Source organism: Harmonia axyridis, chromosome 4, assembly GCF_914767665.1.
Source record: "Harmonia axyridis chromosome 4, icHarAxyr1.1, whole genome shotgun sequence".
In the NCBI taxonomy this organism is placed as follows: Eukaryota; Metazoa; Arthropoda; class Insecta; order Coleoptera; family Coccinellidae; genus Harmonia; species Harmonia axyridis.
This window is the reverse complement of record NC_059504.1, coordinates 118,215-145,041: the sequence shown is the minus strand read 5'-3', so window position 1 is coordinate 145,041 and position 26,827 is coordinate 118,215. Positions and strand designations below refer to the sequence as shown.

Below are 26,827 nucleotides of genomic sequence, written 5' to 3'. Positions count from 1 at the left end.
ACTGAGCCAGCACATGAAAGCAATGTTTAAAATATAATAATGGATGCTGTAACTGTTTTTTTTCCCTCGTTGCCGATATTGCGGTTTGTGAAATGATACTACCTGTATATTTCCCCGAGATAATACAATTATGAGTTTATTTTTCATCAGGGTTCAGTACGTTCCAGGGGTGGCTTTCTCGGCACAGATTTCTTCCAACCACGTGATCCAACTCCCAAAGAACTCTGCCCCTTGCTTTCTATGAAAAATAGATGGGATCCGGGTTGGCTCTGCTTGATAAATATATATTTCCCAAGACGTCCCATAATAATAATAATGGTTATTGCGGTGGCTGGAGATGCCTGTTTCTCTGGCCACATCAGTGCATGTCGGAATTTTGATTAGGAAATCTGCTATATGAGAAAGTATGGCACAATCTCTCTTGACGACCAGGATTGAAATGATGATAAGTTAGCTGATCTGAATTCGATTTGAATCGCATTCAATTTTGAATTAACAAAAGCCTCTCTTCTATGTTCTGATTTTTAAACTAACAAAATACGAGTGTACAGGGTGACTAACCGTGATAGCCTATTAGACGTTTATATTAAACAAATCATAATTTTGTGCTGAAAATTTTAGATGTTGGGGTTTGAGTCAAATGATCTTTCATCCTTAAATATTTACAGATGTTTAAAAATTGCGGTTATACCGAAAAGAGTCTACTAATTTCTTATTTCGAGAGGCAATCCCAGTATATTATTCCATCATTAGATAGCTTATTTGATGACAATTTCAGCAATATGCCATAACTTGGATAAAAACTCAACGGTTCATGAGTTAATGGAATTCCTTTGAAAAATAGTATCGACGAGGAATCACATTTTTGTCTATATTACTGCAGAAAAAGTTTTTTCGAAAAAACCTTCTTCATTCTCGATTATGCCAAATACGTAGTATTATAAGACTGTTTAGGGTTTAGACCAAAAAAAATTGAGGGAGTTTATGGATCATAAACTGGGATAACTCAAATTCATCAAAACTCAACATATTCAATTGAAACCTATATTTTTTATTCCTTTAGTCAATTGTATGTGAAATTAATAAATCCTTACTTATCTAAACGAACATTAATATGATTCTCCATGAATCGTTCGACAAGCAGTAAGCGATACATTAAACCATCAGCCAGCTTCCCTGTGTATTGACACTACTGCTGTTGATCCTACATAGAGCTATATATCAAACGGGCCTTCATAAAGTATTAAACGTGAACTAGATTAAAGCAGAACATCGGATATGATACACATTTCCCTAGACATCCCATCTCCTTAATAATAACGGTTAATCGTGAAAGGACAAGAAACCTCCACATCTGGATATTTCATCTTGAAGGACATGACAGACGCAAGATGGCGGTTATTGTGTTTGAATTAATTATAAGACAATGCGGTCTTAACTAACACGGAAATGACCCAACTAATTATTCTCACGGATTCTGGGCCGTCCCGAGACAGCTGGAAAGAACTTTGAGATATGAAGATACTTAGTTGGCTAGTTTGATTAACGGAGGAAAGCCAGAATTCGATGTTGTAAAATGGTATGGTTCTTTTTAAGCTCAGAAAATGCTCGAAATTTTCACATATTCGAACATTAACGGGGATGCTGCAGTATTTAAAATACTATTGTCTGAATAATATACTTGAAAATTGTTGATGAGGTATATCAATCAGAAAACATGAAACAAATACAAAGGGAATCATTGCAAATTGATTGGACCCATTTTTATATTGAATTACAATCTGATTGGCAAAACCAATATCATTTAATTGAGGCTAGAATTTTCAAATCTGAAATTTTTCCAAGAGGCAGTGTACACATCATTCTTCTAGGCATTATAATTAAATTATGTAGGCGATAATTCAGCAACGTCAGCTCAGAAATAAGAAATTCCTCTGAAGGAATTCAACGTAAGCAAAAATATTTGAGGAATTTGCTCCTTTCTATACAAAAGATACTCTTTCAGAACCCACGAGCTGAGTTTCTTACATAATTATTGTGAGACATGCGGTACAGAATGTACTTATTGAGGCAGTAATCTTAATCAGTACGTTCTGTAACACAAATTGAAGAAGCTGCACAAATTTACAGAACTTAGGTAAACACCTATCTGAGTGAGGGAATTTGTGGGACAAGGTGTGTGACAAAATATCAAGATATTGCTAATTTGAAGAGCTGCTTTCAAGTATATCGTTCCTATCAATTTGAAATTATCTGGTTTGTCGAAATTGAACAATTACAAAAATGACCGTGCTAAGATCATTTTGGTTTATTGTGACATGTTCATATGACCTTTATAGATTTTAGTTTTCTATTAAATAAACGCTCGAAAAAGCAAAAATATCCTTGTGATTGATTGAAGAATGTACGATATACAATGAAATCAGCATTGGTCAACTCGTGTCCGAGCAGAACGTAGAATCTTCTAAAAATACCCGCCGATTTCGCATGTAACCGGACAAAAGTATAAATAGTCATAGTTTAACTTTGCATCGTTCGAGACTGAAGTAAGAACGAACTAGCAATCATAGAATGAGATTGAAATGGACCTAAATCAAGAGAATCGAGAAAATGACCAGCACAAGGACCAAAGAGGCCAACGTCTCCACGTCCTGACGACGAGACAAAGCAGTTTGGATCTGATTAAAGAGGAACCGGAAAGAGAAAAGCCGGTCACGGCCCCCGTAGTGGTCGAAATGGAAGAAGATTACCTGAAAGTTAAGAAAAAACCACCGCGTAAGTAGCTACAGGCCGGGGTTTGTTCTTCCACATCCTCTTTTCCTCCATTTTTACGGGGGCCGCTTCGAGACCTCATCGCTTAAAAGGGATCGGAGTTCAATTCAATCTTTTTCGCTCTTCTGACGGATTACGTGGCGCCCCGATGAATAACAATCATTTGGTTAGTGCGTATCCTTCCGGTTTTTGTTTAATTTATTACGAAGTTTACGCTACGGAGAGTTCGATGTGTGCGTATGGCTTTAATTTGGGTCGAGTAGGTTTTAGACTTCTCATGCAAACAGCTTCAACCTCATTAATAGTTAATATTCAACCTAAGTATTCGAGTTAATGTTTCAATAACAATTCAATTTTTTTTGCAGATTTTCACTCAATTTTTTTTTCGAATAGAAATCATATATATTTCAATGTCATCCGTGTAGAATTCGAATTGTACGTGAAGAAAACATCTGCAGATGATAAAATAGAGTGTTTATATCACATTCTGAAAAAAATTGTGAGCTGAATTCGAAGAATAACAGATAACAGAGTCCGCCAATTCACCCTCCAAATGGATGGCACAATAGTTGGTTGCTATTTTTCGAAATAGTGAACATCTGGCAATAGAAGGTGTGAGAAGCGTAAAATGGAGTATGGCACAGACGTTATGAAGAGATGAAATTCTTTTGAGTGATGAGGTTTAATTTTCTACGTTGTGGGAGTTAGAAAGCTGTGTATTGTTCTGTACAGCTGACGTCGTTCGCACAGGAATTTATTACCGAGAATTGATCCCAAGGAGATGAGACAACTCTTTGTTGTACGAAGAATCCGGGGAGGAGGAGACAGAATGGTCCTGTTTCTGGAGGAAATTCTTCCGTTGTTTTCCTCCTTGCGTTTTCACCTAACGCATTTCAGGATAATTGCGTTGGGGGAGACAAAAGTAATCCATTATATTTATGCCGCCTATATAAGGTTGGCCTGGATAGAATTGGGATTTGCCAATTTCAGATCATCAATCGAAGCAATCGAAATTTGATTAATGAAGGAAATTCATATCTTAGAAAATGTTTAGTAGATTTTGTTGTCTTTCTTTATTAGTAAATTTACTGAAACTTTCTGAGCACACTGTGCGCTTTTTAAGTATTGTAGTTTCTAAATGGAACACTCTGTATAAAAAAGAAGGGAATTTGAGGATTCTTGTTTATACAAGAATTTCCTCAACGTGAATGGTGTATTCGATAAGAATAGGAATCAGCATAGATCTGTTTTCAACATGTCAATTATCTCCAACCAGTATCAATTCAATTCCACAAACCAGCTCGATTTACCGCCTATTTTCAAGGCACACATTTGCGGTGCTTCGGTAAGTAGCTTCGCCAGAATATAAATTATTCTTATTCCGACGTTTCGACGAATTATTTTATGAACGCCATCAGAATGGAAATGCGAAAATCGAAAGAAAAAAAATCCAATTATCATCCATTCACGGGCTGAAAATTATCAGGGCAAATGAAGTGACGTGGAAATAATGAACCCCTGCGCGTTTGTTTTGCTTCCACTCCGCCAATTTAAGTTTTAGCATTTCCCGAACGCTTTTCCCATATATTGCCCTTCCCGAATCGAACGGATCCTTGAAAGGGATAAGCCAATTTCACCTGAAACCAGTAGCGTCGCAATTCATAAGACTTGAATCATCCATGATGAAATATTGGTGAGAAATGTACTTCATCTTAGCCGGCATTCAATTTTACCTATTTCCGTTTTTTTTATTGAAAATGGAGAATAATTCGCATATCTCACGCACATTTCTGGTCCTGTTATTTCTCGAAGAGAAGAATACAATTGGCCACTGAGATCTTGTGATTTAGCACAAAATAAAAAAGTTAACACCAATGCTAAAGCACCACAATCGATTCAAGACCTCAAAGATGGAATTGGTGAAGTTGTTGAGGACATACAGATGTAAATGTGCGAATTGGTGATTTCAAATATACTCGTTTTTCAAATATCTATCTAAATGAAACTTTGCATTGCAAAACCCTTCACAATCTTCTTTCCGTTTGCTGTTTGACAATTTCTGTGAGTTATCAACAGGTTAATTATACACGTTCTTTCCCTTACGAGAAATTGAGCCTCAATTGACGCGTCTATTCTCATCGCGTTATTTAAATGAGCGTCTCACCATATTATTATATGAAAACCCATAGAGCAAAAAATTGCCAACACCTCGCGGATCTTTTGTTCGAGTGTTGCCACGAGTCGCCACTGGTCGAAACGTGGGCGGATCAGTGTACACATTCGCCATAATATCCGGCCATAACATATTTATCTTCGTTTGGCGAGGAAAACCGAAACGTACCAAGAAATCGCATGGGAAATAATATGAGTTTCCTTGTGTAACGGTTGTGCCATTCCCTGTCTCTACCTCTTTACATTAAGCAACTGCGGAAGAGTGGCCAACGCGATTCCGATGCACCGGACGTAACCAGGTGTTGCTCTTCTTCCTTTATTGCAATTTTCGGAGCGGCCATATTTTATACCACTGTCCTCGGAAACCTTTTTTGGGATTTGGAATTGTGCGAGACTGAAATGGAATCGAATACGGATAATAAAGGTGGAATCGATACTTCCATTGGAATTTCATTCGATATTTCTGTTGGTAAAATAGAAAAAATACTCCTTACATTACGATAAAACCGTCTTGGTTTATTATTTTCAACTTATAGGAAATTTTTAGCAAAGAAATCTTTGTGAAAGTTAACCAGAGAGGTTTAAACAAATCACATGCTGGTATTGTTCTATCGATCCTTCTAATTGGTTTATCCCTGTTAGTAATTAACTTCATGTTAAACAAGTAAAAAAATCAAGGCTGTAAACTTTAATGTAGAAATAAAAGAAATTCGTGTATTTTTTCATGTCAAGAACCTACCAAATAGAAATACAGAGGTACCCAGAGACCATAATTTCACCCAAATGGTATTTAGGCATTTTGAGCCGAAAAACAAATAGGATTTGGGGCACTGAAGCCAGCAAACAATACAGTCCCATATCACTTTTTGTTTCATTGTAATATTGATACAAAAGCCCTTCGAATCGAACCGCTTCGGTTTGATATAGGTAAGTTTTGCCAGTACATAGTTGCCTGTACATAGTTGCCACTTTTTGTTCAAACTCAAACTCCGTAAAGCTGTTTTTCCTCTCAGCCTGTTTGTTCTACACTACATCGCTTATCATCAGTCTTTCATCTTGTTTCAGTCGGGATATTAATATGGCAGCTGCCTTCATCCCGATGATGCAGTTCACTATGATATGAGCTCCAAATAATTTCCAACAAACAGGCATCAGCTCTTACTCTTAGCTGAGAGTTTTTCGAGAGATAATTTAGACATTTATTGGTATTTTTCAATTAGGTAATCAAGTAGCACTTTGGATGTTTATACAATCCTTCTTTATACATTTGTTTCTTGAGGAAGTTGAACATATTTTTGGGATAAGCTCAACAAGTCTACATTTTTGGACGATATGATTGTCAAGAATAATGTGTGCTATTAAGTAAAGGAACCGCTTTTTTTTGCAATTTGAAATTGATTTATCATATAAGTGCAGAAGACACTGATATTCTTTTTGAGTGACGAGTGTCATTCCATCTGCATTCGGAAATTATAAAACATAAAAAAAATTAATGACACACCCTGTACATATTAGAATATTGTTGAAAAAAACAATTAATAATAAGAGTTGATAACTGACAAAATTACCAAAAAAAATTTTCATACCAGCTGCGATTCGAACCTTCAGTCGCGACAGTCCCATTCGTTGTTGAAGTCTGACATCTCGGCTATTGCCGTAATTTATGAATAATTGAATTTGTGCCTCTCATATGAAAGAATCAAAATTTTAGATCAGAGAAATTTTATAGAGTTGAAGAATTTTCATGATTTTCGTCTGATAAACCGTTAAATATGAAGGATATCGAATATTCATAATATCTATTACTACCGATTTCGTTTCCTCATATCATTCCAAAGTGAAATAATTCCATCATTCTTTCATTACTAAAAAATTTGGCCAATTTCCATGAAAATCTCAACAAAAAGTGAGAATAACATCATAAAAGGGCGGTACTCACCGTTCCGGTCCATTCTTTTCTTATATATCTCGTTGAAAAATCTTCAAATAACCAAATAACACCTGTATAGAGGCTTCTGGCAAACGAAGTATTCGCCGACTGACTCGAAACGATTCCGTTTGGAAATATCATCAAATATACCTGGAAAACGGATCTGAATCATGGTTTCTTGCATTTTTCCTGTCGATTCGTCCAAAATTCAAAAATTCTATTCGAATATCATCTGACTTCCATTCACGACGTGACGTACATACTCTGAAAACCATCGATGGATGATATCGGGGAACACAGATTTAAGAGAAACGTCAGAATGTTTACGACGCGACTAAGATGTCTAAAAACATGGTGAATGCACTCGTCAATTTTTGAATGGAATGACATTCGACCAAATTGAAAATATTAGTTTTAGTTCGTGGCGGCGCCGCAATGTCATACTTGTCATTTCCGTTGATTTTGATTGGATACAAAAATTAAAACCCGATACTGACCAATCAAAAGCGATGTGTAATCGAGTATGATCGTGCAAAGTCGTGAAACAAAACACGAAACGTTTACTGGAATGAATTCAAATATTTGTAATAGAGAGAGATAGTTTATTGGTATTAACACTGAAACACTGTAGAGTCTTCTGGCAAATGAAGTATTCGCTGACTGACTTAAAACGATTCCGTTTGAAAATATCATCAAATATACCTGGGAAACGGATCTGAATCATAGTTTCTTGCATTTTTCCTGTTGATTCGTCCAAAATTCAAAAATTCTATTTGAATATCATCTGACTTCCATTAACGACGTACATACTCTGAATGCCATCGATGGATGATATCAGGGAACACAGATTTAAGAGAAACGTCAGAATGTTTAGCAAATTACTCATTTTTGCATGATTTTTTCGAGAAAACGTTGATTATTTAATAAAATAACACATGAAATAACTGTAATAACCCTTTTTATCTGTTTGTACATCTGCAATGTCTAAATTATGGAAAGAAACCACGGCATGAATGAAGTTTGACCTTGTACGCCCTCAGTCCAAGTATTTTCATTTTGCAGCTTTTAAAATTCGAAAAACAATCATATGGGGGCATATTCCGTATGGATATTTCAGTCAAATATCAAATTCCTGTAATTGAATCGATATAATTAACCGAATTTATCATTCTTTCTTGTTCAATCCACGATTCGGAATATTCTAGAAACGTCAATTGCCGTGGTCGTTCCTACGAGACGGATATCGGACTTTTTTCCTATTGGTTGTTCACGTTGGCGTGAATCTGGAACTTCGTCAGAAATTTCTTCAAACTTTATCTGTTTATAGCGAGGCGATCCCGAAAAATCGCGAAACGGAAATATTCGCGTTAATTGGTTCGATCTTTTCGCTATCTTTCGGTAATTTTAGTTTTTTTCCTTTCTCTCTCTGAGCCGAGAACACTCGACGACAAAATACCTCCAAAGTCATTTTTCCGAGGGGTGGAGCCTCTATTATTCAATATAGTATATTATGTTTTTGCTTTACAAGGAATGACAAAATGAACGGATTTGCCACAGAATCAGAGAAAGTAATTTTTGTATTTGCTATTATTATTATCAGTGTTTTTTTCATTTAAAGGATGGTTTTTAGTTTAAGGAAGGAATAATACGCAGATTTTCATTTTTTTCATGGATATTGTGATGGAAAAGTAGAAGCGTCAGAGAAACTACATTCTGTCCTATCCTGAATATGGCTAAAATAATCTTTATCATTCACAGTTCTATTTATCTCTAATAGTTTCATTGTCATAAAATTCAGAATAATTCAATTCAAAGTTTCAATCCCACGTGATATTCATCAGCATTCGCGATTCTCTGCAAGATAAACCTCGGTGTGAAATTCTCAGTGTCTTTTTACGGCCCCAATCAGATCGTAAAGAAAGAGAACGCTCTATCCCCCAACGTAAAAAAAAATCCCCAAATCACCACCCTATCTAAATCATTCAAATTCTATTAGAGAGCAAGTTTCCATTTAATCTCGAACGGTTTGATTAAGACTGACAGAAGTCATTTCGAGAACGATGTTTTCTGTCGGAACTCCCGAGTCAAGTCTCGTTTCGAATTAAGTTTGCGTTCCTTTATTAAGGTTTGCGCCGGTTTTTGTAGGTCCACAGGGACAGGCTATGACCTAAGGACGCCTACACGGCAAAAAGACTGACCTTGGTGTTTGGGGGTCGAGTTGGATTCGATACAGGCTAAGAAAAAACGTTGGTGAAATTAATGACTTTGCGTAACTGAAGAATCGAGAGGTGGGCAAAAAATATTCACAGGGGTATAAGTGGGGAATCTTCGCCAACAACGGACGAGACAAAAGATCCGACGGATTGGACAAGAATGAAGATTGTCTCGAGAGAATTATTCACCCGAATAATATCGTGATTTATTTCTTTGAACATCATTTTGTGTTTCTAAACTGCAGGTACAAATGAAAATGAGAGATTCCATTCATAATTTCAAGAAAAAATTACTATAAACATGAATCCGCAAATACTTTGCGAGATACAGGGTGTTTCTTGTAGTCCTACTTTTTCGTATTGTAGTTTATAGAATATTCATTAATCTTCGCTACAGATTGGATAATAAGTACCAAAATTGTTTCATCATACATCACTAACTGGATTTTTATAATCATTTGGAATCTCCTGAAGATCACTAGAGAATTGTATGACAGAAACCAAAAAGTGTAGTACTTGACCAAAGTTTTTTCCTACATTTTTTTTAAACTACTAGTGGTCTACCAAAAAAACAATTTCTGAACAATTGTTTGTTTTACTTTATTTGATGATGAATTTCCATCAAGTAAGGATCGAACCCATTAGTTAATTTTAATAACTGAAAAGGCTATTAAGAAAAAATAATTAAAATCTTGTAACTTCGTATATCGGACACATGTTTAGGGGCAAAAACGTCTCATTTTGTCAGAAAAACACTTCCCTGAAATTTCGATATTGAATTTCGAAAACGAAAGGACCGGCAACACAGAAATATTGATTGGTTTGACATGTGAATCATAAATATTTCATGAGAATCAAGGGAACAATATCCACTACATTTCCATCTCACTTCCGGTAGTCAGAAATTTTTCATTCCACACAAACCGACCAATATTTCATGTACGCTTCACAGAAACAAACTCATTTGGTCTACTCATGTTATGGAAATAACGAAAAACTAGCACGACCCGTAGAGAATTCCCAACTGAACAGAAATATGAACCGTTGGAATGTTCAAGCCCATGTTTTCGACTGAAAATATTGCAACGGGATGGAGAGTTGAAAAAATAACTGCATGCACTGTGGTGAATTTTGTATTGATATGATCGAAATTATCGGCAAAATCAACAGCGCTAAAGTAAGTTATGGAAAACGTTTCGGAATTTGTTTTATACGTTGAAAATTGTAGATACATATTCATTGAAATGAGTTGAATACACAAAAGCGGATTAAGTTAGAAGCTAATAGGTGTGGAAAAGATTTATATGTAAATTTTTTGTGTGTACAAAACTAGGCTTGATTTACTCTGGCAATTACATGATTAGTAGGATATTTATTCAAGCTTTCGAAATCTCCAGTAGGGAAATGATTTAAAAGGTAAATATTTAATTGACTGGGTGTTTAGTTGATAAAAATTCATTTCAATCGACCTTACTTTATATTAAATTTCAGTAGGTCTAAATAGAACTTGAATACATGAATAAGATATCAACATAATGAATTATTAGAATCAATATTTGAACAACATAGATAACGCACAATTTCAACATAATTTAGGAATTTGAAACAGAACCTGAATCGCACTAATTATTGTTATTTCGCCATGATTTCGATTCTCCAATTTAAAATTAAAAATGAAACATTAATTTTTTTTGATACAATATCAAACGCGTCCTGGATTTTTTAAAGCCTAGTAAACGAACAAAGATCCATCTCTGTAGATCATTAATGATGAACATTGCTCCAGACATCCAATTATAGATTCCGGGAACAACGAACAGGCAACAGTCCTTTAATTAGCAACACAGTGCATATATCAGACCAATCAAAATCCATTTCACGAGATGAAATCAGCATCTGCTGCCGCCTACAAATCAAATATGTGTAGTACAGTTTCTACCTATAAAGTAGAACTAAATATCCCGGCGTGCGGTCTAAGTTGGTTAACGCTGTTGACAAATCGGGCATTAGATTCTCCCATTTGAAATGGAATACATTCATTCCGATCATATGTGAAACTGATAAGGTAACTGCATTGACAATGCTACAATGAAAATCGTGACTAGCTCTGCTTGACATTTGGTGTTGTTGCCAACACGTGTGAATCGAATTGATTTTCGACATGAGTGAAAAACCGGTTTTTATATTATTTTCCCAATTTCGTGCGACAGATAATTCATATATTAATTGATATAAGAACATCTAGTGATTGTTGTAATATACTGTCTAATAAGTGATGAGTATTATTGAGATTTATGTTAATTATTTTTTAATAAATGAAACGAAAGAGTTGTTCCTTGACGTGATTTTGCAGTAATAATAAGTGAATATTTATTGGAAAGAACGCTAAAAAACTGAAAAATTCGAAGAGAATATTGATAACAAAATTTATTCATTAGTTCACATTTCACAATTTCAAACAAACAGGTTGGTCCTAAATTGAAACTACAAATGAAAGTGAGAGATTCCTTGGTTATATAAATATCCTATAAATATGGACCCCCAAATGCTTTGCTTTCGAGATACAGGGTGTCTCTTGTAGTATTTTTTGAGATGCGGTTATACCAGTTTATCGAGTCTTATTAATCTTCGCTACAGATTGGCTAAATAAGTTCCAAAACTTATAATTAATTCATTTATCATTGCGGGTCAATGTTTATAATACTTTTTTTCTTAAAATGATCAGAGGAATCTGTCATTTTCGTTTTACTTCTAGTTTAGAAGCAACCTGTATAGGTGTAATTTTTCAAGTTTCGATTAAGTTATCTGAAAAATTTTATCAATTTAACGATAATTTGACATATCTTTGTCACCTCTTTAAGCTCCCAATAAGCTTCCTATGAAACAGTAAGGCGAACCGACCTGTGTATTACTTCCTTGGAAATATCTAAAAACTTCCATTTGAATGGGAATTTTGCGAATATTCTTGACAAGTTTAAAATGAACTTCATCAGGTCCGATGCAGCGAGCACTCGAATATTTTCGCTGGAATTAAATTAGATCATGATTTTTCGCAGAGAATCTCATACCACTTGTAGGAAGTTGAATGACAGGATTCTTGTTATACTTCCTTCGCCCCATTCGGTCGACAACGTCAGGATTCGGTGGAAGGATAATCCAATTTGGGACGTTTCGCGTTTGACAAACAAGACTTGAGAATTTACTTCGATGCACGTGACTCTACACGGATATTTTGTTATAATTTTCACACGCGAGGATTTTGATTTATTTTCAGCCGTCTGGGGAGTACTCACGTATGGAAATGGCATCACAGGATATACAGAATGGACAATATCACTTCCAGAATTGAAATCATCACAGAAGAGTTTGATGCTGTAAAGATTTCATATAGAAGTATTTACATCACAGTTTTATTTTTTGTTGTTGTTGATAGGACATTAGTCAAGTGTGATCTTTTTTTTTCACGCTACTGTAATTTGAATATGGTTTTTTACATTTAACTGTAGAAGTCGATTGACTACAACAAAGCTGACCAATATACAAATATTGCCAGTATGAAAGATACTGAGAGTTTAAAGATGAAATACACATTTTCTATCTGAAATTTGGCAATTTTACGTTTTTTGCCACGAGGACTCTAACTTAGCATTAGCAGCAGAGGGCACTAGTTACACTTGGTTGTGTTCAGTATATAAAATGAATGAAATGAAAATTGCCATTTTCAAATATAAATTATAAGAACACGAAAATTATTTCGAAAATCAAAATCAATATTTAAATTTCAAATGCTCGGCATGTCTGAAACTAGTCTCATTTGTAATTTCGAGGTTTAGAATCTGAAACTCAAAAATTGGATATTTATAATGAATCATCCCGTATAACTAAGAAATAATACAATTCACTTTTCGTGTTTTTTCTTGCAGCTGGTATAAATGCGTCACTGGTTCTTTGGTATGCTCTGATGTTCACTACATTTTCTATAGGTTGGGTGTACTTGAACAAATGTCCACTGAATTGCATGATACCTATTTATTTGATTGTCACAGGTAAGTTTAAGTTACAGGTTTCTTCTGATTTATAATTTTCGTATACTCATTATACGTTCTATGAGTTCATAGATTATAGAATAATGATGATTAACTATTCGCGTATCTGTTCATACGAATGGCATAGAAAAAAAATTAAACCGCAGATAACCCAAGGCTGAACTAAGAAACTACTGAGAGTTCCAACTTTTCATCTCGAGCAAACTTCCGACTTTATGATGACACTGAAGCGACAACGTGTCGCCAACTTCAGAACTTTATGTGGTGTAAGAACCAGTTGTTTCACACCCACAATTATACAATAAACAAGGTGTTCTTCAAGAACCAACAAAACCGCTGGTTTTCCGTGTTTACGGAATCCCGCTCATTCTATTTGTGTCAAAGAATAACAATTAATTCTTCCTCCATTGCTATCTTCTCACACGCCTGGCTCAGACAGGAGTGTACCTTTGTTCCCGAATTCGTTAAAATGAATAACTTAATTTGTGCAGAATCAGAATTCCTACACGGGCAGAAATCTAATTACGCGGAACACTTAATTTACACAACTAGCGTTCCCAATGAATTTCAGAACGAACGTTGCGTCTGGAAGTTGACATGTGTATTCTCCTAGCAGTGATCACTAAACTTTGAAGCTTTGTAAAGCCGTCAGTTGTAATCCCTTGAAATCTGCCACGGTGTACAGACACTGGAGTTACGATATTGTTCGAGCGAAGATGAAATTGTTGTCATGAAACTTGCCTCTAACGAATCAATATTAAGTTTTACATTGCACCGTGGCTGTAGAAAATCTGAGAAGAGTTTTCATTACAAAGGGTTTAACAATAATAGTTTTCATTTTGAATAGACCGCTATATGGGCAGCTTTCACTTTCCATGCAGGCAAATAAAAACTACGCCATTACAGAAAATGGAAAGATAAACGCTTCAACAACGTATTGAAATTCATATCAAAGAACCATACTGATAATCCAATATTCTTCAAGATCCCGTTCAATATAAATCTGATTCCACCTCTCAGATTCCATACGAATAAAACATTAAAAACAGGGTTATCGAATGTCCTCTGATAGCGTAATGTTTGAAATGAATAAGCTTATGTTGTGTGCTTAGGCCCGAAAGCTTTTATTGTTTTTTTTTTTTTGTGCACCCGGATCGGATGATAGATAAGGCAATTTTCCCTGAATTTTTCAGGCCATCTTTTGCATTCGAATGTGATCCCCTGTTTTATATTTCAGGGTTTCTGGGAGCGACTGCCAGATTCTTGAACAAGATGGATGATGTTCGAATGTATAATATTTCATTGTTATTAGTGTGCATTTACGTTGTTTGGAATGTTATAGGTAAGTCATAAGTAGATATACGAATTTTTCTTATGATTTTCAATTGATATCGAATAATCTAATTTCCACATCAAGTAACACTACTTGCAACCAACAGTCGAAGCGGTTGTAGGTAGAGAAAAAAAAAGATTTCATTCTTGAAATTAGACACATTGAAACAACAAAGATGAATTGCAATAGCTTGTTCTAAATTTATTATCCGAATTTCTTGAAAACAACGATTCAATATGGAGCTCTCACAGATGACAAATTGACAAAGAAGCCAATTTTTTTCCATGTGCATTCGGGATGTATTAATCTTCTGAAGTTACTGCTGACCGTTCTCCATTTCCAAACTTTATGAGCCGTGTCTGGAATGCAGAACAGAACCGAACGTTCTGGGAAATTGTCATCTTTTTCTGCATCCCTAACATCGAGTTCGAACAGTCGATGGCTGTGACGAATATGGCTGAAAACGACGCCTCTTCGAACTGTCCGCTTTGCGAAACGGCCGTCCAATTACGGCCCTTTGTTTTTACGATGAAGGTGCGGAATTTCGAAATATGCGGTCACAATACACTGGTCGAAAACAGATGAGATTGCGAATAGGGAGGGAAAATATCTTGATTTCAATAGTAGCACAAACAGACATTTTGGTATCCTCGATTTTTCAACTATTCTTGGTGAAAAAGGCGAAATAGCTCCCAGATCTTCTTTTTAGATATGCTACATTCAGAATTTTTTTTTTATTTACATTTTGTAATACATTCCACGGTATACTTTTGCCAAACCTTGGGTTTGAATACTAATTTACAGATTCAAGTAATTATCACAAAATTTACATAAATAACTTAGCCACTTTTCGCTCAAAAATTTCTTTTTATATGATTTTTTAAAGTTTAGTAGGACACTTTCGCTGAAGGCTTCAAACTAGCCTACTGAATCTTCAGAAGTAAGCGTTTGAAAATCGACAGGACCACTGCAAAAAGCCCGAAAAATTATAGTTGCATTAAAAAATAGTAAAGTGGATCTCAGGAAAAAATAATACCTAATAGATCTCTGAAAGAATTCAATTCAAATAATAATCTGGAAGATAGCTTGGTAAACAACAAGATCTTTCCAGATTTGCAAGACGTTGAAGATCGATGAAGCGAATAACTTTCCATCCTAAAAAAAAACACTAAACCTCCATTATGCTCCACGACCAACAAATCCTTGGTATCTCCAATGTAACATTCGAGTCGGGCATTTGTACGTTCTTTGTCATGTATGAGAGCTGGGAGTTGGTGAAAATAAAAGTTTAACTGCTATTGCAGCATTAAAGTCCGGTGGCAAACCGCCTGAGAAATTTGGAAAGTAATTTCGGTATCGAATTATTCATGCGAACAAACAGTAAATACAGAGAGAAGGGGGAATTTTGGCGGTAACGTGGGAGAAACAACTCAAATAATGGCGCGAAATCAAGGTAGGCAGCAGTAAATGGAAGTGAATGTTGTTTTTTCGGTCGAAATAAAAGGCGAAAAAAAATTCTCAGCTCTGTAGGTACTCGTTAAGGATTTTCAAATAAAAGGTTTCAATTTGATATCGGAAAAAAATATTTAAAATTTTTCTACCAGTTTTACTATTGCCGGCCGAGAAGGTACTTCCCAAAAGTACTCTAGTTTTCCTAACTGCGACTGAAAAATTTCCACAATTTTTGCAGTGAATTTCCAAAATTTCAATGCGTTGTTGAAGCATGTATCGTTCCGTTCGTAGGAATGGCGTTGTTTTTACTAGTCAAATGTCAAAAGATAATAGCTTCAAAAATGACAACTGTCTAGATTGCGGACTATTCTACATAAAACCTGTTATTGGAAACCCCTTTGCAGAATGTGAATGGGAAATAACGTCATTAACAAATAATTAATTATTTAGGCTCTATGATAATAATAATGGAGGTCTTTATAATGAAAAATTTAGAATACAAATTGAATTACACTATTGGGGGCGTTATTCAGCTCGCATAAATTAGATGAGTATATTGTTGTGTACTATAGAACCGATATGGAATTAATTTAATCAATTTCGAGGTTCAGCCAGCAAAACTGAGATGATGAAATATGTAGTTTGTTATTGTTTCCACCATTATTGAATTTGTTAAACCGACTCATCCGCCATTCTGCAACAATTGAATAGCACTAAAATCAAGCAGTTAATTTCATTTTTCCTTCAACGGTTGTTCAAATATTTCTGAAAATACAAATGCCCCAAGTTCAAATTGTGAAGAATAACTTCGTAAGAGCTGGAAAAACATGTTGATTCAGTAAAAATAATGATTTTTTGCGTCATGTTTCGTAGTCGTAGTTAGGTATCGAAATATCCAAGAAATTTGAGCACGTTATTTTCAACAAAAATCTAGCCCGAACAACGTTCTAATGAGAACCACGAATCAAGATGCAAAGGTTAGTCGACAAAAATCGAGCGAGGTAAATTCAACAACACCCCACATTTCTCCTATTCAAGAACCCATTCCGTCGGCGAACTTATCAATTGCACAATATCCCCACCATGCCGAGCGTAAGTTTCTCGCAGACCACGAAGGCACGTCCTATTTTTTCCACGTCCACAGGTAGTGAAAAATTGCCGAGGCACCAATTTGGGGCCCTCCAGAATTCGTCCGGAGATACCGAGATATATGACCGTTTTCTCTCCCCGTGTTTCTCCGGTTTCTACGTGAACACTGCCGGAAGATGCGGACTTTAATTGGGGAATTACTTAATGGACTCGGGAATATGGTTGTGGGGACCGGAAACACTCCCATGTCGCTTGTGAGGGATGATTTTCGAATGGAAATCGAACTGACGCGACTGGCTGTACCAGATTGGGAATTATGGGAGGAATGTTCGATTAACCATACTGGGTGGAACTAAATTCGAATGATCGTCAACACTGCCTTAATCTGTGGAAATTAAAACTACCTTTTCCTACAACTGCTATGGAAAGTAGCGTATTCTTCACTCAACTTCAAAACTATGTATTGCTCATACTCATACACTTGTTGCACAATATACTATAATGATTGTATATTGTGCAACAAGTGGGGAAAGTTCAACTTTTCTCGCGAGTGTGGAAATAAAGTTTGCAGACTTACCAATTTTGAGGTACAAGTTTCGAATCCGAAGTCAACAAACCATGATTGCGTCTAGTTATTCTAAAACAGTCACACCATCACCAAGTTCACTTCATTTAATTCCTCTTATACACAATTAGCCCAGTGGCTAATATTATTGATATTTCACCCATTTTCCAACATGATTATATTCAAAACACCTAAAAAATTAACATTGATTCAATTTAGAAGTGTCAATGTCGGCCATCTTGACTTTCTATAAGGTCGTAAGCGATCGACGCGAACCGCGATGCTTTATCGGCTGTTGTCGGTTCTATTCATAGATCTATATAATTATTATGGGTCTATGGTTCTATCAGATTTCTGATGGTCTGAGATAAATACTCTGAATTCACCCACACAGTGAATCAAAAAGAATTATCCATTTCAATATTCCGTAGCATTTACCGCAAAAAAAAATATAAAACTTGATAACTGACAAAACTACCATAAAAAATTTTCAGACCCGCTGCGATTCGAACCTTCAATCGCGAGAATCCCTATTCATTGTTGAGATCTCGGACGTCTCGGCTATTGCCATTATACATTGCAAGTTAAATTTGTGCCTCCCATATGAAAGAATCAAAATTTCAGATTAGAGAAATTTTATAAAGTTGAAAAATTTTCATGATTTTCGTCTGATAAATCGTTAAATATGAATGATATCGAATTATATCTATTATTACCTTTTTTGTTTCCTCATATCAGTCCAAAGTGAAATAATTCCACCATTTAATTCATTACTATATTGATTTTCATTCATTACCATAAAATTTGGTCAATTTCCATGAAAATCTCAACAACAAGCGAGAATATTATCATAAAAGGGCGGTACTCACCGTTCCGTTCCATTTTTTTCTTATATATCTCGTTAAAAATTCCTCAAATAACCAAATAACACTGTAACACTGTAGAGGCTTCTGGCAAATGAAGTATTCGCTGACTGACTCAAAACGATTCTGTTTGAAAATATCATCAAATATACCTGGGAAACGGATCTGAATCATAGTTTCTTGCATTTTTTTCTATTGATTCGTCCAAAATTCAAAAAGTCTATTTGAATATCATCTGACTTCCATTCACGACGTACATAGTCTGAAAGCCATCGATGGATGATATCAGGGAACACAGATTTAAGAGAAACGTCAGAATGTTCAGGAAATTACACATTTTTGCATGATTTTTTCGAGAAAATGTTGATTATTTATACAAATAACAGATTAAATACCTGTAATCTTCCTTTTTATCTGTTTGTACATCTGCTATGTTCTAATTATGGAAAGAAACCACGGCATGAATGAAGTTTGACCTTGCACGCCCTCAGTCCAAGAATTTTCTATTTGCAGCTTTTAAAATTTGGAAAGCAATCATATGGGGTCATATTTCGTATGGATATTTGAGTCAAATATCAAACTCCTGTTATTGAATCGATATAATTAACCGAATTTATCATTCTTCCTTGTTCAATCGACGATTCTGAATATTCTAGAAACGCCAATTGCCGTGGTCGTTCCTAAGATGTCTAAAAACATGGTGAATGCACTCGTCAAATTTTGAATGCAATGACATTCGACCAAATTGAAAATATTAGTTTTAGTTCGTGGCGGCGCCGCAACGTCATACTTGTCATTTCGATCTTTTTCCGTTGATTTTGATTGGATACATTAATTAAAACCCGATACTGACCAATCAAAAGCGATGTGTAATCGAGTATGATCGTGCAAAGTCGTGAAACAAAACACGAAACGTTTACTGGTATGAATTCCAATATTTGTAATAGAGAGAGTTTATTGGTATTTCAATTAAAAGAATTACTTCCATAGATCATAACAATAATGAAAGATATACATATAGGTACATAATGGCACAAAACTCGTAAATAATAAATAACATGAATCTTAATTTGTTGATAGCGCTACCTACAGTTGACATAACGAAGCTAACTAATATTCTCAAAATTGGCAAAACAAAAGCTAATCAGTTCATACACATGGTTTTTAGACATCTTAGTCGTTCCTACGCGACGGATATCGGACTTTTTTCCTATTGGTCGTTCACGTTGGCGTGAATCTGGAACTTCGTTAGGAATTTCTTCAAAATTTATCTGTTTATAGCGAGGCGATCCCGAAAAATCGCGAAACGGGAACATTCGCGTTAGTTTGTTTGATCTTTTCGCCATCTTTCGGTAATTTTAGTTTTTTTCCTTTCTTTCTCTGAGCCGAGAACACTTGACGACAAAATACTTCCAAAATCATCATTTTTCCGGGGAGGGGAGCCTCTATTATTATGAAAATCACTGCGTCCTGCTTAGAATATTTCTAAGGCGTCTTGGCACCTATAGCAGAGTCTTTTGAAAACACAATATTGAATCCTGAAAATTCAAATTCAGCTGAAAATCGTGGGTTGTTTCAGTTATGAAGATGAATAATGTCAATTTCAGTACATATTAGTTGAAAAGTATGAAACACCTGTAAATCGTTCTTCTGAAATTGATAAACTGGTATATTCATCACAAAAAATCAAATAGAAGAAACATCAACTATAATTATTCTCCCATTACAAGCCGAGAAAATTTCATCCCTAAGAAACCTCTCTGACAGTAAATCGTTCCGCACTCCCAATGAGCTCTTAATTGAATTTATTTCGAAGTCAGGGTGTAGAGAGTGATATAAATTGAATAATGAATTCGTCTTGGGAGCCGCCTAACTGAATCCCTCCTTTTTCCATAGACCAGCGTATAAATCTTGTTGTACGTCTAATCTTGAGCCCGAGCTTTATACACCGGCCTCGTACATCATTAATATAAAAATAGACCGCGATATCTCCAGCACAGATCCGAGCTGTCTATTGTCTTTTGGCTAATGAAATACGCAGATGTTTGTTCTGCCGCTTTTCTGGCTATTTGGCCGATCCGTTTGGAATTTGATAACAGGAGCGCGTGTTTGTTCTGGAACAACGCGTTTTCGATGCCCCTTTTTGATGTTTTGGATGCAGCTCAAACAGAAGCATAAGCCCCTTTTTGATTCGAGTTGCTCATAATGAAAATAACTGATATGGAACGAGAGGATTTTTACAAATCCACAATTCGAATGAAAATCATCCTGATTCCGAACTTTAGAAACAGAAATATGAGAGAAACACCGAAAATATTACGCTTGCTCATCCAAATACCAACAATTGGTATCTTCAACCAAACTGTTCAGTATTGAGTTCAAATCCAATAAGACAATCCAAACTACGAGATTTGAAAAGTATCTTGCAAGAATATGCTACACCTCCTCGCTGTATTTTTTAGAAGGCACCTCATGAGAATGACTACTAGAAAACGACGAGTGCAGATTCTGCAGACTGGAGGAAGAAACTGTGGATCTCCTGGTAACGGAATGTCTCGCCATCACTAGCCAATAAAAAAAATGTTTTTGAGGAGAGACTTGTAGAAGTGATGAAGTAATCTCCTTCAAGCCTTTCAAGATACTGGAGTTCATTAGAACTCAAACGAGCTGTAAACTACGACAACTAATAGCGAAAACATCTCTAATAGAGGGCACAATATACCTCAAGGTCGCGGTGCAATGGAACCCCCTAAAATCTTATCCTTCTAATATTTCCCGAATTCCAAAATTTTCCCAAAGGTAAGAAAATCAAGTCTTGTCTGCACCGGAGCAATTATATCAAAGCAATCTCCATTGCAAGAAGCGAGAATGGAAATTTCACGTAATTTCTGCAGGTTAATTTTCATTGTGAATTTAGCTTTTGTCCGCAATTATTTTGAGCACTCTCCTGTACGTGCTTTTCCACGATTCGTTTTCCTATCTCGCTTTTAGTCGAAAGTGCCCTCAAGATTCGAAAATTTCTATAGGATAGATAAGAGAAGGTTCTTATGTTGTAATCTCAAACGAAATATAGTTCTTTCGGTGGCGAGAAATATTTATGTTTTTTATCTCCGTTTGTATTCAAATGAGACCCTTTATTTGTGTTGAATATTTAATAACAACCCTCTGAAAAAGAGGAATTCTTTGAAAAGTTGTTATTGTTATGAGAAAACTCCAGCCATACCTTCATTATTAATCCAATTAAAATTATATTTCGAGGGGAGTCTTGAAGAGTAGGTTAAAAACCTTATTCGTACTAGCGAATAACATATAATAATAAATAATAATAATAATATAATAAAATAACACAATTGCTCTTTGAATTTATTAGTTTTGGATGTACCTTCGAAACCCAAGCTGATCTGGAAATTCTAAATTACTACATCGTGCTTAATACACGGAAGCACAGAATTTAATTTAACAAACATTCAGGAAAAACGTGTGCATAAATGTGAAAGTTGAACTATGTGCTCGGATGATTTTATTTCAGCTATAAACTATAAAAAGAAAATTTTAATAGTTTGAAGGTAACTTAAAATAACACCGTGGTGTCTAAGAAAACGAATGGGCTTGACGTGGTTTCGTATTTTATTTTCTTTCAATTCTTGGCCACTATAATTACGTTGTCAGAACGTTTTTCAAAGAATCGTTTACAGCGATTTTATTTCCGTTCGTCGTTCAAGGTCACTCGAAATAACTGATTTCGTAGGTTATCCAGAATATTACGTACCCATAATGAAACCGGTCGTTAAATAAATTTTTTTAAATGAATAAACATAAATAATAGTGTATAACCCATTGTTCGTATATATAGTTTTATGGATTCGGAGGTACGAAGACGTAATTAAAAAAAAGATTATTCCAAAGGTCCATTTTTGAAGGCAATATACCAAAAACTAAAGATTGCATGGCTCTAACCACAATTTCCTCAGTTCTATAAATAACCCTACCACCATAATCCGATACTCTTGATGAATAACTTGAATCGATTTCATTACAGTCGATTAAGATTAAATAAACTGTTGAGAAATTCGATGTATTGATTTATCCCACTGTTTTTCAGGATCTATTTGGGTCTTCAAAGAATATCAACCAGTTTACATACCAACCGAATCTCCCTTGTACTGCAATAGGGTGGTTTACCTATTTTCGTTCTGGTGGTTGCTTTTACAATATACTTCTTTGGGATTTTTTGTTCTACTTGGACTATGTTATATGATGATGAGAAATGATTTCAATAAATCGAGAAATTGAGTGAAGTTTTTATGCCCCTATCCTATGTTCAAATTAAATTTATGCTGAAATTATATTTTATTACATCAATGAATTACCTTTTTGAGGTCTTTCTTGGAGAGTTCATCATCTGCCCTCCTTTTTTCTGTGAAGTTTTTCGTTGTGTCTTGTTCGCCACAACATTTCTGGAAAAAAAATTATATGCTTAATTTATGTCAAGAATTAAACAATCGAGATCTGTTGAATGAAATACATTTAGGTTATATTAGATACTTCTGGGTTTTACTATTACCTCATGTAAAATCATTGGAGCGTTTTAGTGTTGACAGAATTAGTGACAAAAAACAATTTCTTGTTCTTGTTCTACACATGAATGTTACATAAGTTTTACGACAACGTAATATCAAGTTGGTGAGTATATTGAAGACTCGTTTAGGTAGGCCATCAACCTCAATTACCGATGAAAACAATAACAAAACCCAGAAGATTCGTACTTTCCATTCGTTGATTTACACCTGGAGAGACCTTGAAGATATATTTAGTGTATCAAGAGTATCAATACAAACAATTATAAGAAACAATTTGCGTTTCTTTTTATATCCTTTAGTATAGTCTCGAAATTGTTTGAATAACAACGTTGTTATGTCTGAATAGATGCTTTACATGAGTGATGATAATTTCAAATTACTATAATTAGTGGCCATGAGACTCAGATCTACGCCCATGATGCGGAAACAGTTCTATATATATTTTCGTTGAAATCGTGCTGAAGGTAATAACCAAACGCAAAAAAATCATGTGTAATACCACTGAAGAAAACATTTTGCATTTATCGATTGAAAAATGAAAGTTTTGCTAAAAACAAAAAGTTGAAATTCAACCTGCATAAATTTTATCTGGAGTGGTATTCTACATGACCATGTCAGGGAAAAATAAATTCAAGACTTTTTAACACATGAACTGGGAAAATTCCAGGGGCAGTTAGAGAATATTTCCTTCCGACAATTCCAAATGTTTTTATAGCAAACAATAAACGGAAAAACGAAATAAAACATAAATGAAATCAGAGCAGTGTATTATCTGGAACATTTACAACCCTTATCTTTCGGTGGAAAGTATTCTGGAAGTGACATGAAATAAAAGAACGGCATTCATTCCTACGCCTTCTTCGCACATATTCTTTGTGTTATCCTTCACAGCAAACAGTATTTCTTTTCGGGTTTTGGGTTCACATTAAAACCTATCCTTTCAAATCCATTATGTTCGCATTTTTACGAAAAGACGAATACCCCTAATGAAGGCAGTAAAACATTTGACAAAACATTTCTTATAACAAAAATAGGAAATGAAATACGTGGCCGTGACAAAAATGACTTTGGAGAACAGTGTGAAAGCGGCTGCCATCTATATAAACTTCGCCCAAACATCTTCTGCAAACATTATCAAGTTTTAACGTGTAATAATTTTCTCCTCGGGATTTCCTAACATGAACTAAGTTTAAACGGTGGGAATCACATTGTGTCGCAACCGGGGCTCGTTTCCCTGGAAAAATCGAGCGAAACGGAATTTCTTTGCTGTTTTATTTTGTCGTTTGTTGTCATTCGCAATATGATTTATCGATCCGAATCGGATCCTATTGTTCTGAGGATTAGAATGTTTTTGGAATCAGAAAATGTCGTTGAAAGAGTAGTGGAACTTTTATAAGCATAGATGCACAGTTCTACGAATATTTTAGTGACTGATGCTGTTTTTAGTAGCTTCATTATTTCCAATGATGAAGATTTGGAACCGTTAAAATGAAAACGTTTTTTTGAATGTTGATAGTTCACGTTTTAGGATATGTAGAATTGAATAAATTTTAAAAAAATAAATCTGTCTGTTAGTCATTTCTGTTGTATACATCTTATACATCCTATATAGAATACGACAAAGATGTCTAAAAACCAGGTGTATGAACTGATTAACTTTTGTTTTGCCAATTTTGAGAATATTAGTTAAGCTTCGTTATGTCAACTGTAGGTAGCGCTATCAACAAATTAAGATTCTTGTTATTTATTATTTATTTGTTTTGTGCCATTATGTACCTATAAATGTATATCCTTCATTATAGTTATGATCTATGGAAGTAATTCTTGTAATTGAAATACCAATAAACTCTCTCTCTATTTCAAATACTTGAATTCATTCCAGTAAACGGTTCGTGTTTTCTTTCACGACTTTGCACGATCATATTCGGTTACACATCGCTTTTGATTGTTCAGTATCGGGTTTTAATTAATGTATCCAATCAAAATCAACGGAAAAAGATCGAAATTATAAGTATGACATTGCGGCGCCGCCACGAACTAAAACTAATATTTTCAGTATTTAATGGATTCGGTCCTTACTTGGCGGAAATTCATTATAAATAAAATAAAACGAAGTAATTTCCACTATGTTATTTAATTGTTAGCAACAATTGTTTCGCCACACTGTGGCTTGTGTAGCCTGATGAAGCCACAGTGTGGCGAAACAATTGTTGCTAACAATTAAATAACATAGTGGAAATTACTTCGTTTTATTTTATTTTTAATATTTTCAGTTTGGTCGAATGTCATTGCATTCGAAATTTGAGGAGTGCACACACCATGGTTTTAGAGATCTTAAATACGACTAATATTATGTCACTCTGTGACATAACAAATGCAATTCAAATGTCATAGATTATATGTATTTCATAGACCTGTATCAATAAATTAAAATAATTCCTATTGATCACGCTAGAAAGTAATATCGCAGTTTAATAGAGTTAGAAATACAACAGTTTGCTTCGTCTAACCTTTCGCAATAACAATTAGGTGATGATATATTCATTCCGCCGTTCAGACGATTTCCTTCATATCGTAAATTTGAATAACAAAAACAAAACGTTCTACAAGTGCCCAAATATAATCCCCACTTTATTTATTAGCACCTCGTTAGCGATGGCATTTTTCGAATAATTACTTCTTGGCGTTTCTTTCATTTTCCTGCCTTTATGTAGCTCTAATTTGAATACTTTTCATAAATCAAGTTAAAGGCGCCATTCAACAAGATGTTGGGAATTTGTTAATGTTCGCGTTTAACTAATTGTTCCTCTCGCAAAAACTTTAAAAACGAACGTTCCAGTATTTCTTGGAGGGTTGGCTCTGAATATATTAACATGGAAAACATTGCAGAGTCCATCATTCACGAATTTCTCTTGTTTAATTCAGATAAATTTGCTAAATTATATAATAATAATTGGTTTTCAAAATATATTGAGATTCATTGCATTATGCAAGATTTTTCGAGTTAATGATTGCTGATTAATTTATATATTTTTCCTATTTATTTCATGATCATTGTTTATGTTACTTTACTGATGATATGAAATCCCACTATTGTGATATAAAGCATTGATGCTGCGTAAATTCATACCGTTATGAATTGGCCGTTAAAATGAGATTTTATTTTCAGCTCGTCGCAGGGGAGTTAATAATCAGATGAATATTCATGAATTAATGGATTAATATATGATTAAATTGGACCGTTATTAATCAACGAGTGCACGTATGGAGTTTAACAGCAATGGCTGCTCTATTTCGACAGTTTCGTGTTGAACAGATGTTGGTAGTTTTGGTCAGTCATTTGGATGGTTTTGTGCGATCCTTCCAGATGGAAGCGTATCAACAATTAACAGATGAAAACATCAGTGGACCTAATTATACAGACGAGCAAGTCTTTCTGCTACAAGTAGCTCATTGCAGAATTGAATTTCATCCACCAGAAACGCGTAGAATACAATTTTGGGAAACTCATTTCATATATTTATTGATATACGTTTGACGAAACCTCTTTCTCAACAAAATCAATATGTTTTGAACTCCGATCAAAACACCTTCCTAGGTAAAGAGCCTTCAAAATACTCGGTTAATATTGAATGAAACATCTTGACACCTCTGAGCATCAAAACGACGTAAACAAGTACCCATACTGTTTTATTTACGCGATCATTTTATACCAGCAGTTTCAGAGCCATCTCTCACAAAGGAATAAGATAAAGCTGAACAAGGTTACGATTTTCATATGTATAGAAAAATACACATCAAAGGTGTTTTAT

At 34.9% G+C, this 26,827-nt stretch overlaps 2 protein-coding genes across 7 annotated transcripts in view; one reads left to right on the top strand and one right to left on the bottom strand.

Moving 5' to 3' along the window:
* Positions 1-26,827, bottom strand: part of LOC123677443 (uncharacterized protein C18B11.02c-like) — an 83,890-nt gene that overhangs the window by 19,121 nt on the left and 37,942 nt on the right. For 4 of the 6 annotated variants that reach the window (XM_045613953.1, XM_045613952.1, XM_045613954.1 and 1 more), the window contains exon 3: positions 22,806-22,892. In XM_045613953.1, the coding sequence (XP_045469909.1) occupies positions 22,806-22,892 (87 nt within the window). Of the gene's footprint in view, positions 1-6,883; positions 7,147-18,441; positions 18,637-22,805; positions 22,893-26,827 lie in introns of those variants that run through there. The other 2 variants (XM_045613956.1, XM_045613957.1) reach the window with 2 other exon arrangements.
* Positions 2,505-22,745, top strand: LOC123677446 (transmembrane protein 272-like). Its single transcript, XM_045613959.1, has 4 exons — positions 2,505-2,775; positions 13,011-13,133; positions 14,371-14,475; positions 22,538-22,745. The coding sequence occupies exons 1-4, from the start codon at positions 2,583-2,585 to the stop codon at positions 22,726-22,728; spliced, it is 612 nt and encodes a 203-aa protein (XP_045469915.1). The 5' UTR covers positions 2,505-2,582; the 3' UTR covers positions 22,729-22,745.

Excerpts from the sequence above, each read along its gene's own strand:
- LOC123677446 (XM_045613959.1), top strand. The coding sequence starts at position 2,583 with ATGGACCTAAATCAAGAGAATCGAGAAAATGACCAGCACAAGGACCAA. Across the intron at positions 2,776-13,010 it reads AGTTAAGAAAAAACCACCGC|CTGGTATAAATGCGTCACTG; the intron begins GTAAGTAGCTAC and ends TTTTTCTTGCAG. Across the intron at positions 14,476-22,537 it reads CGTTGTTTGGAATGTTATAG|GATCTATTTGGGTCTTCAAA; the intron begins GTAAGTCATAAG and ends ACTGTTTTTCAG.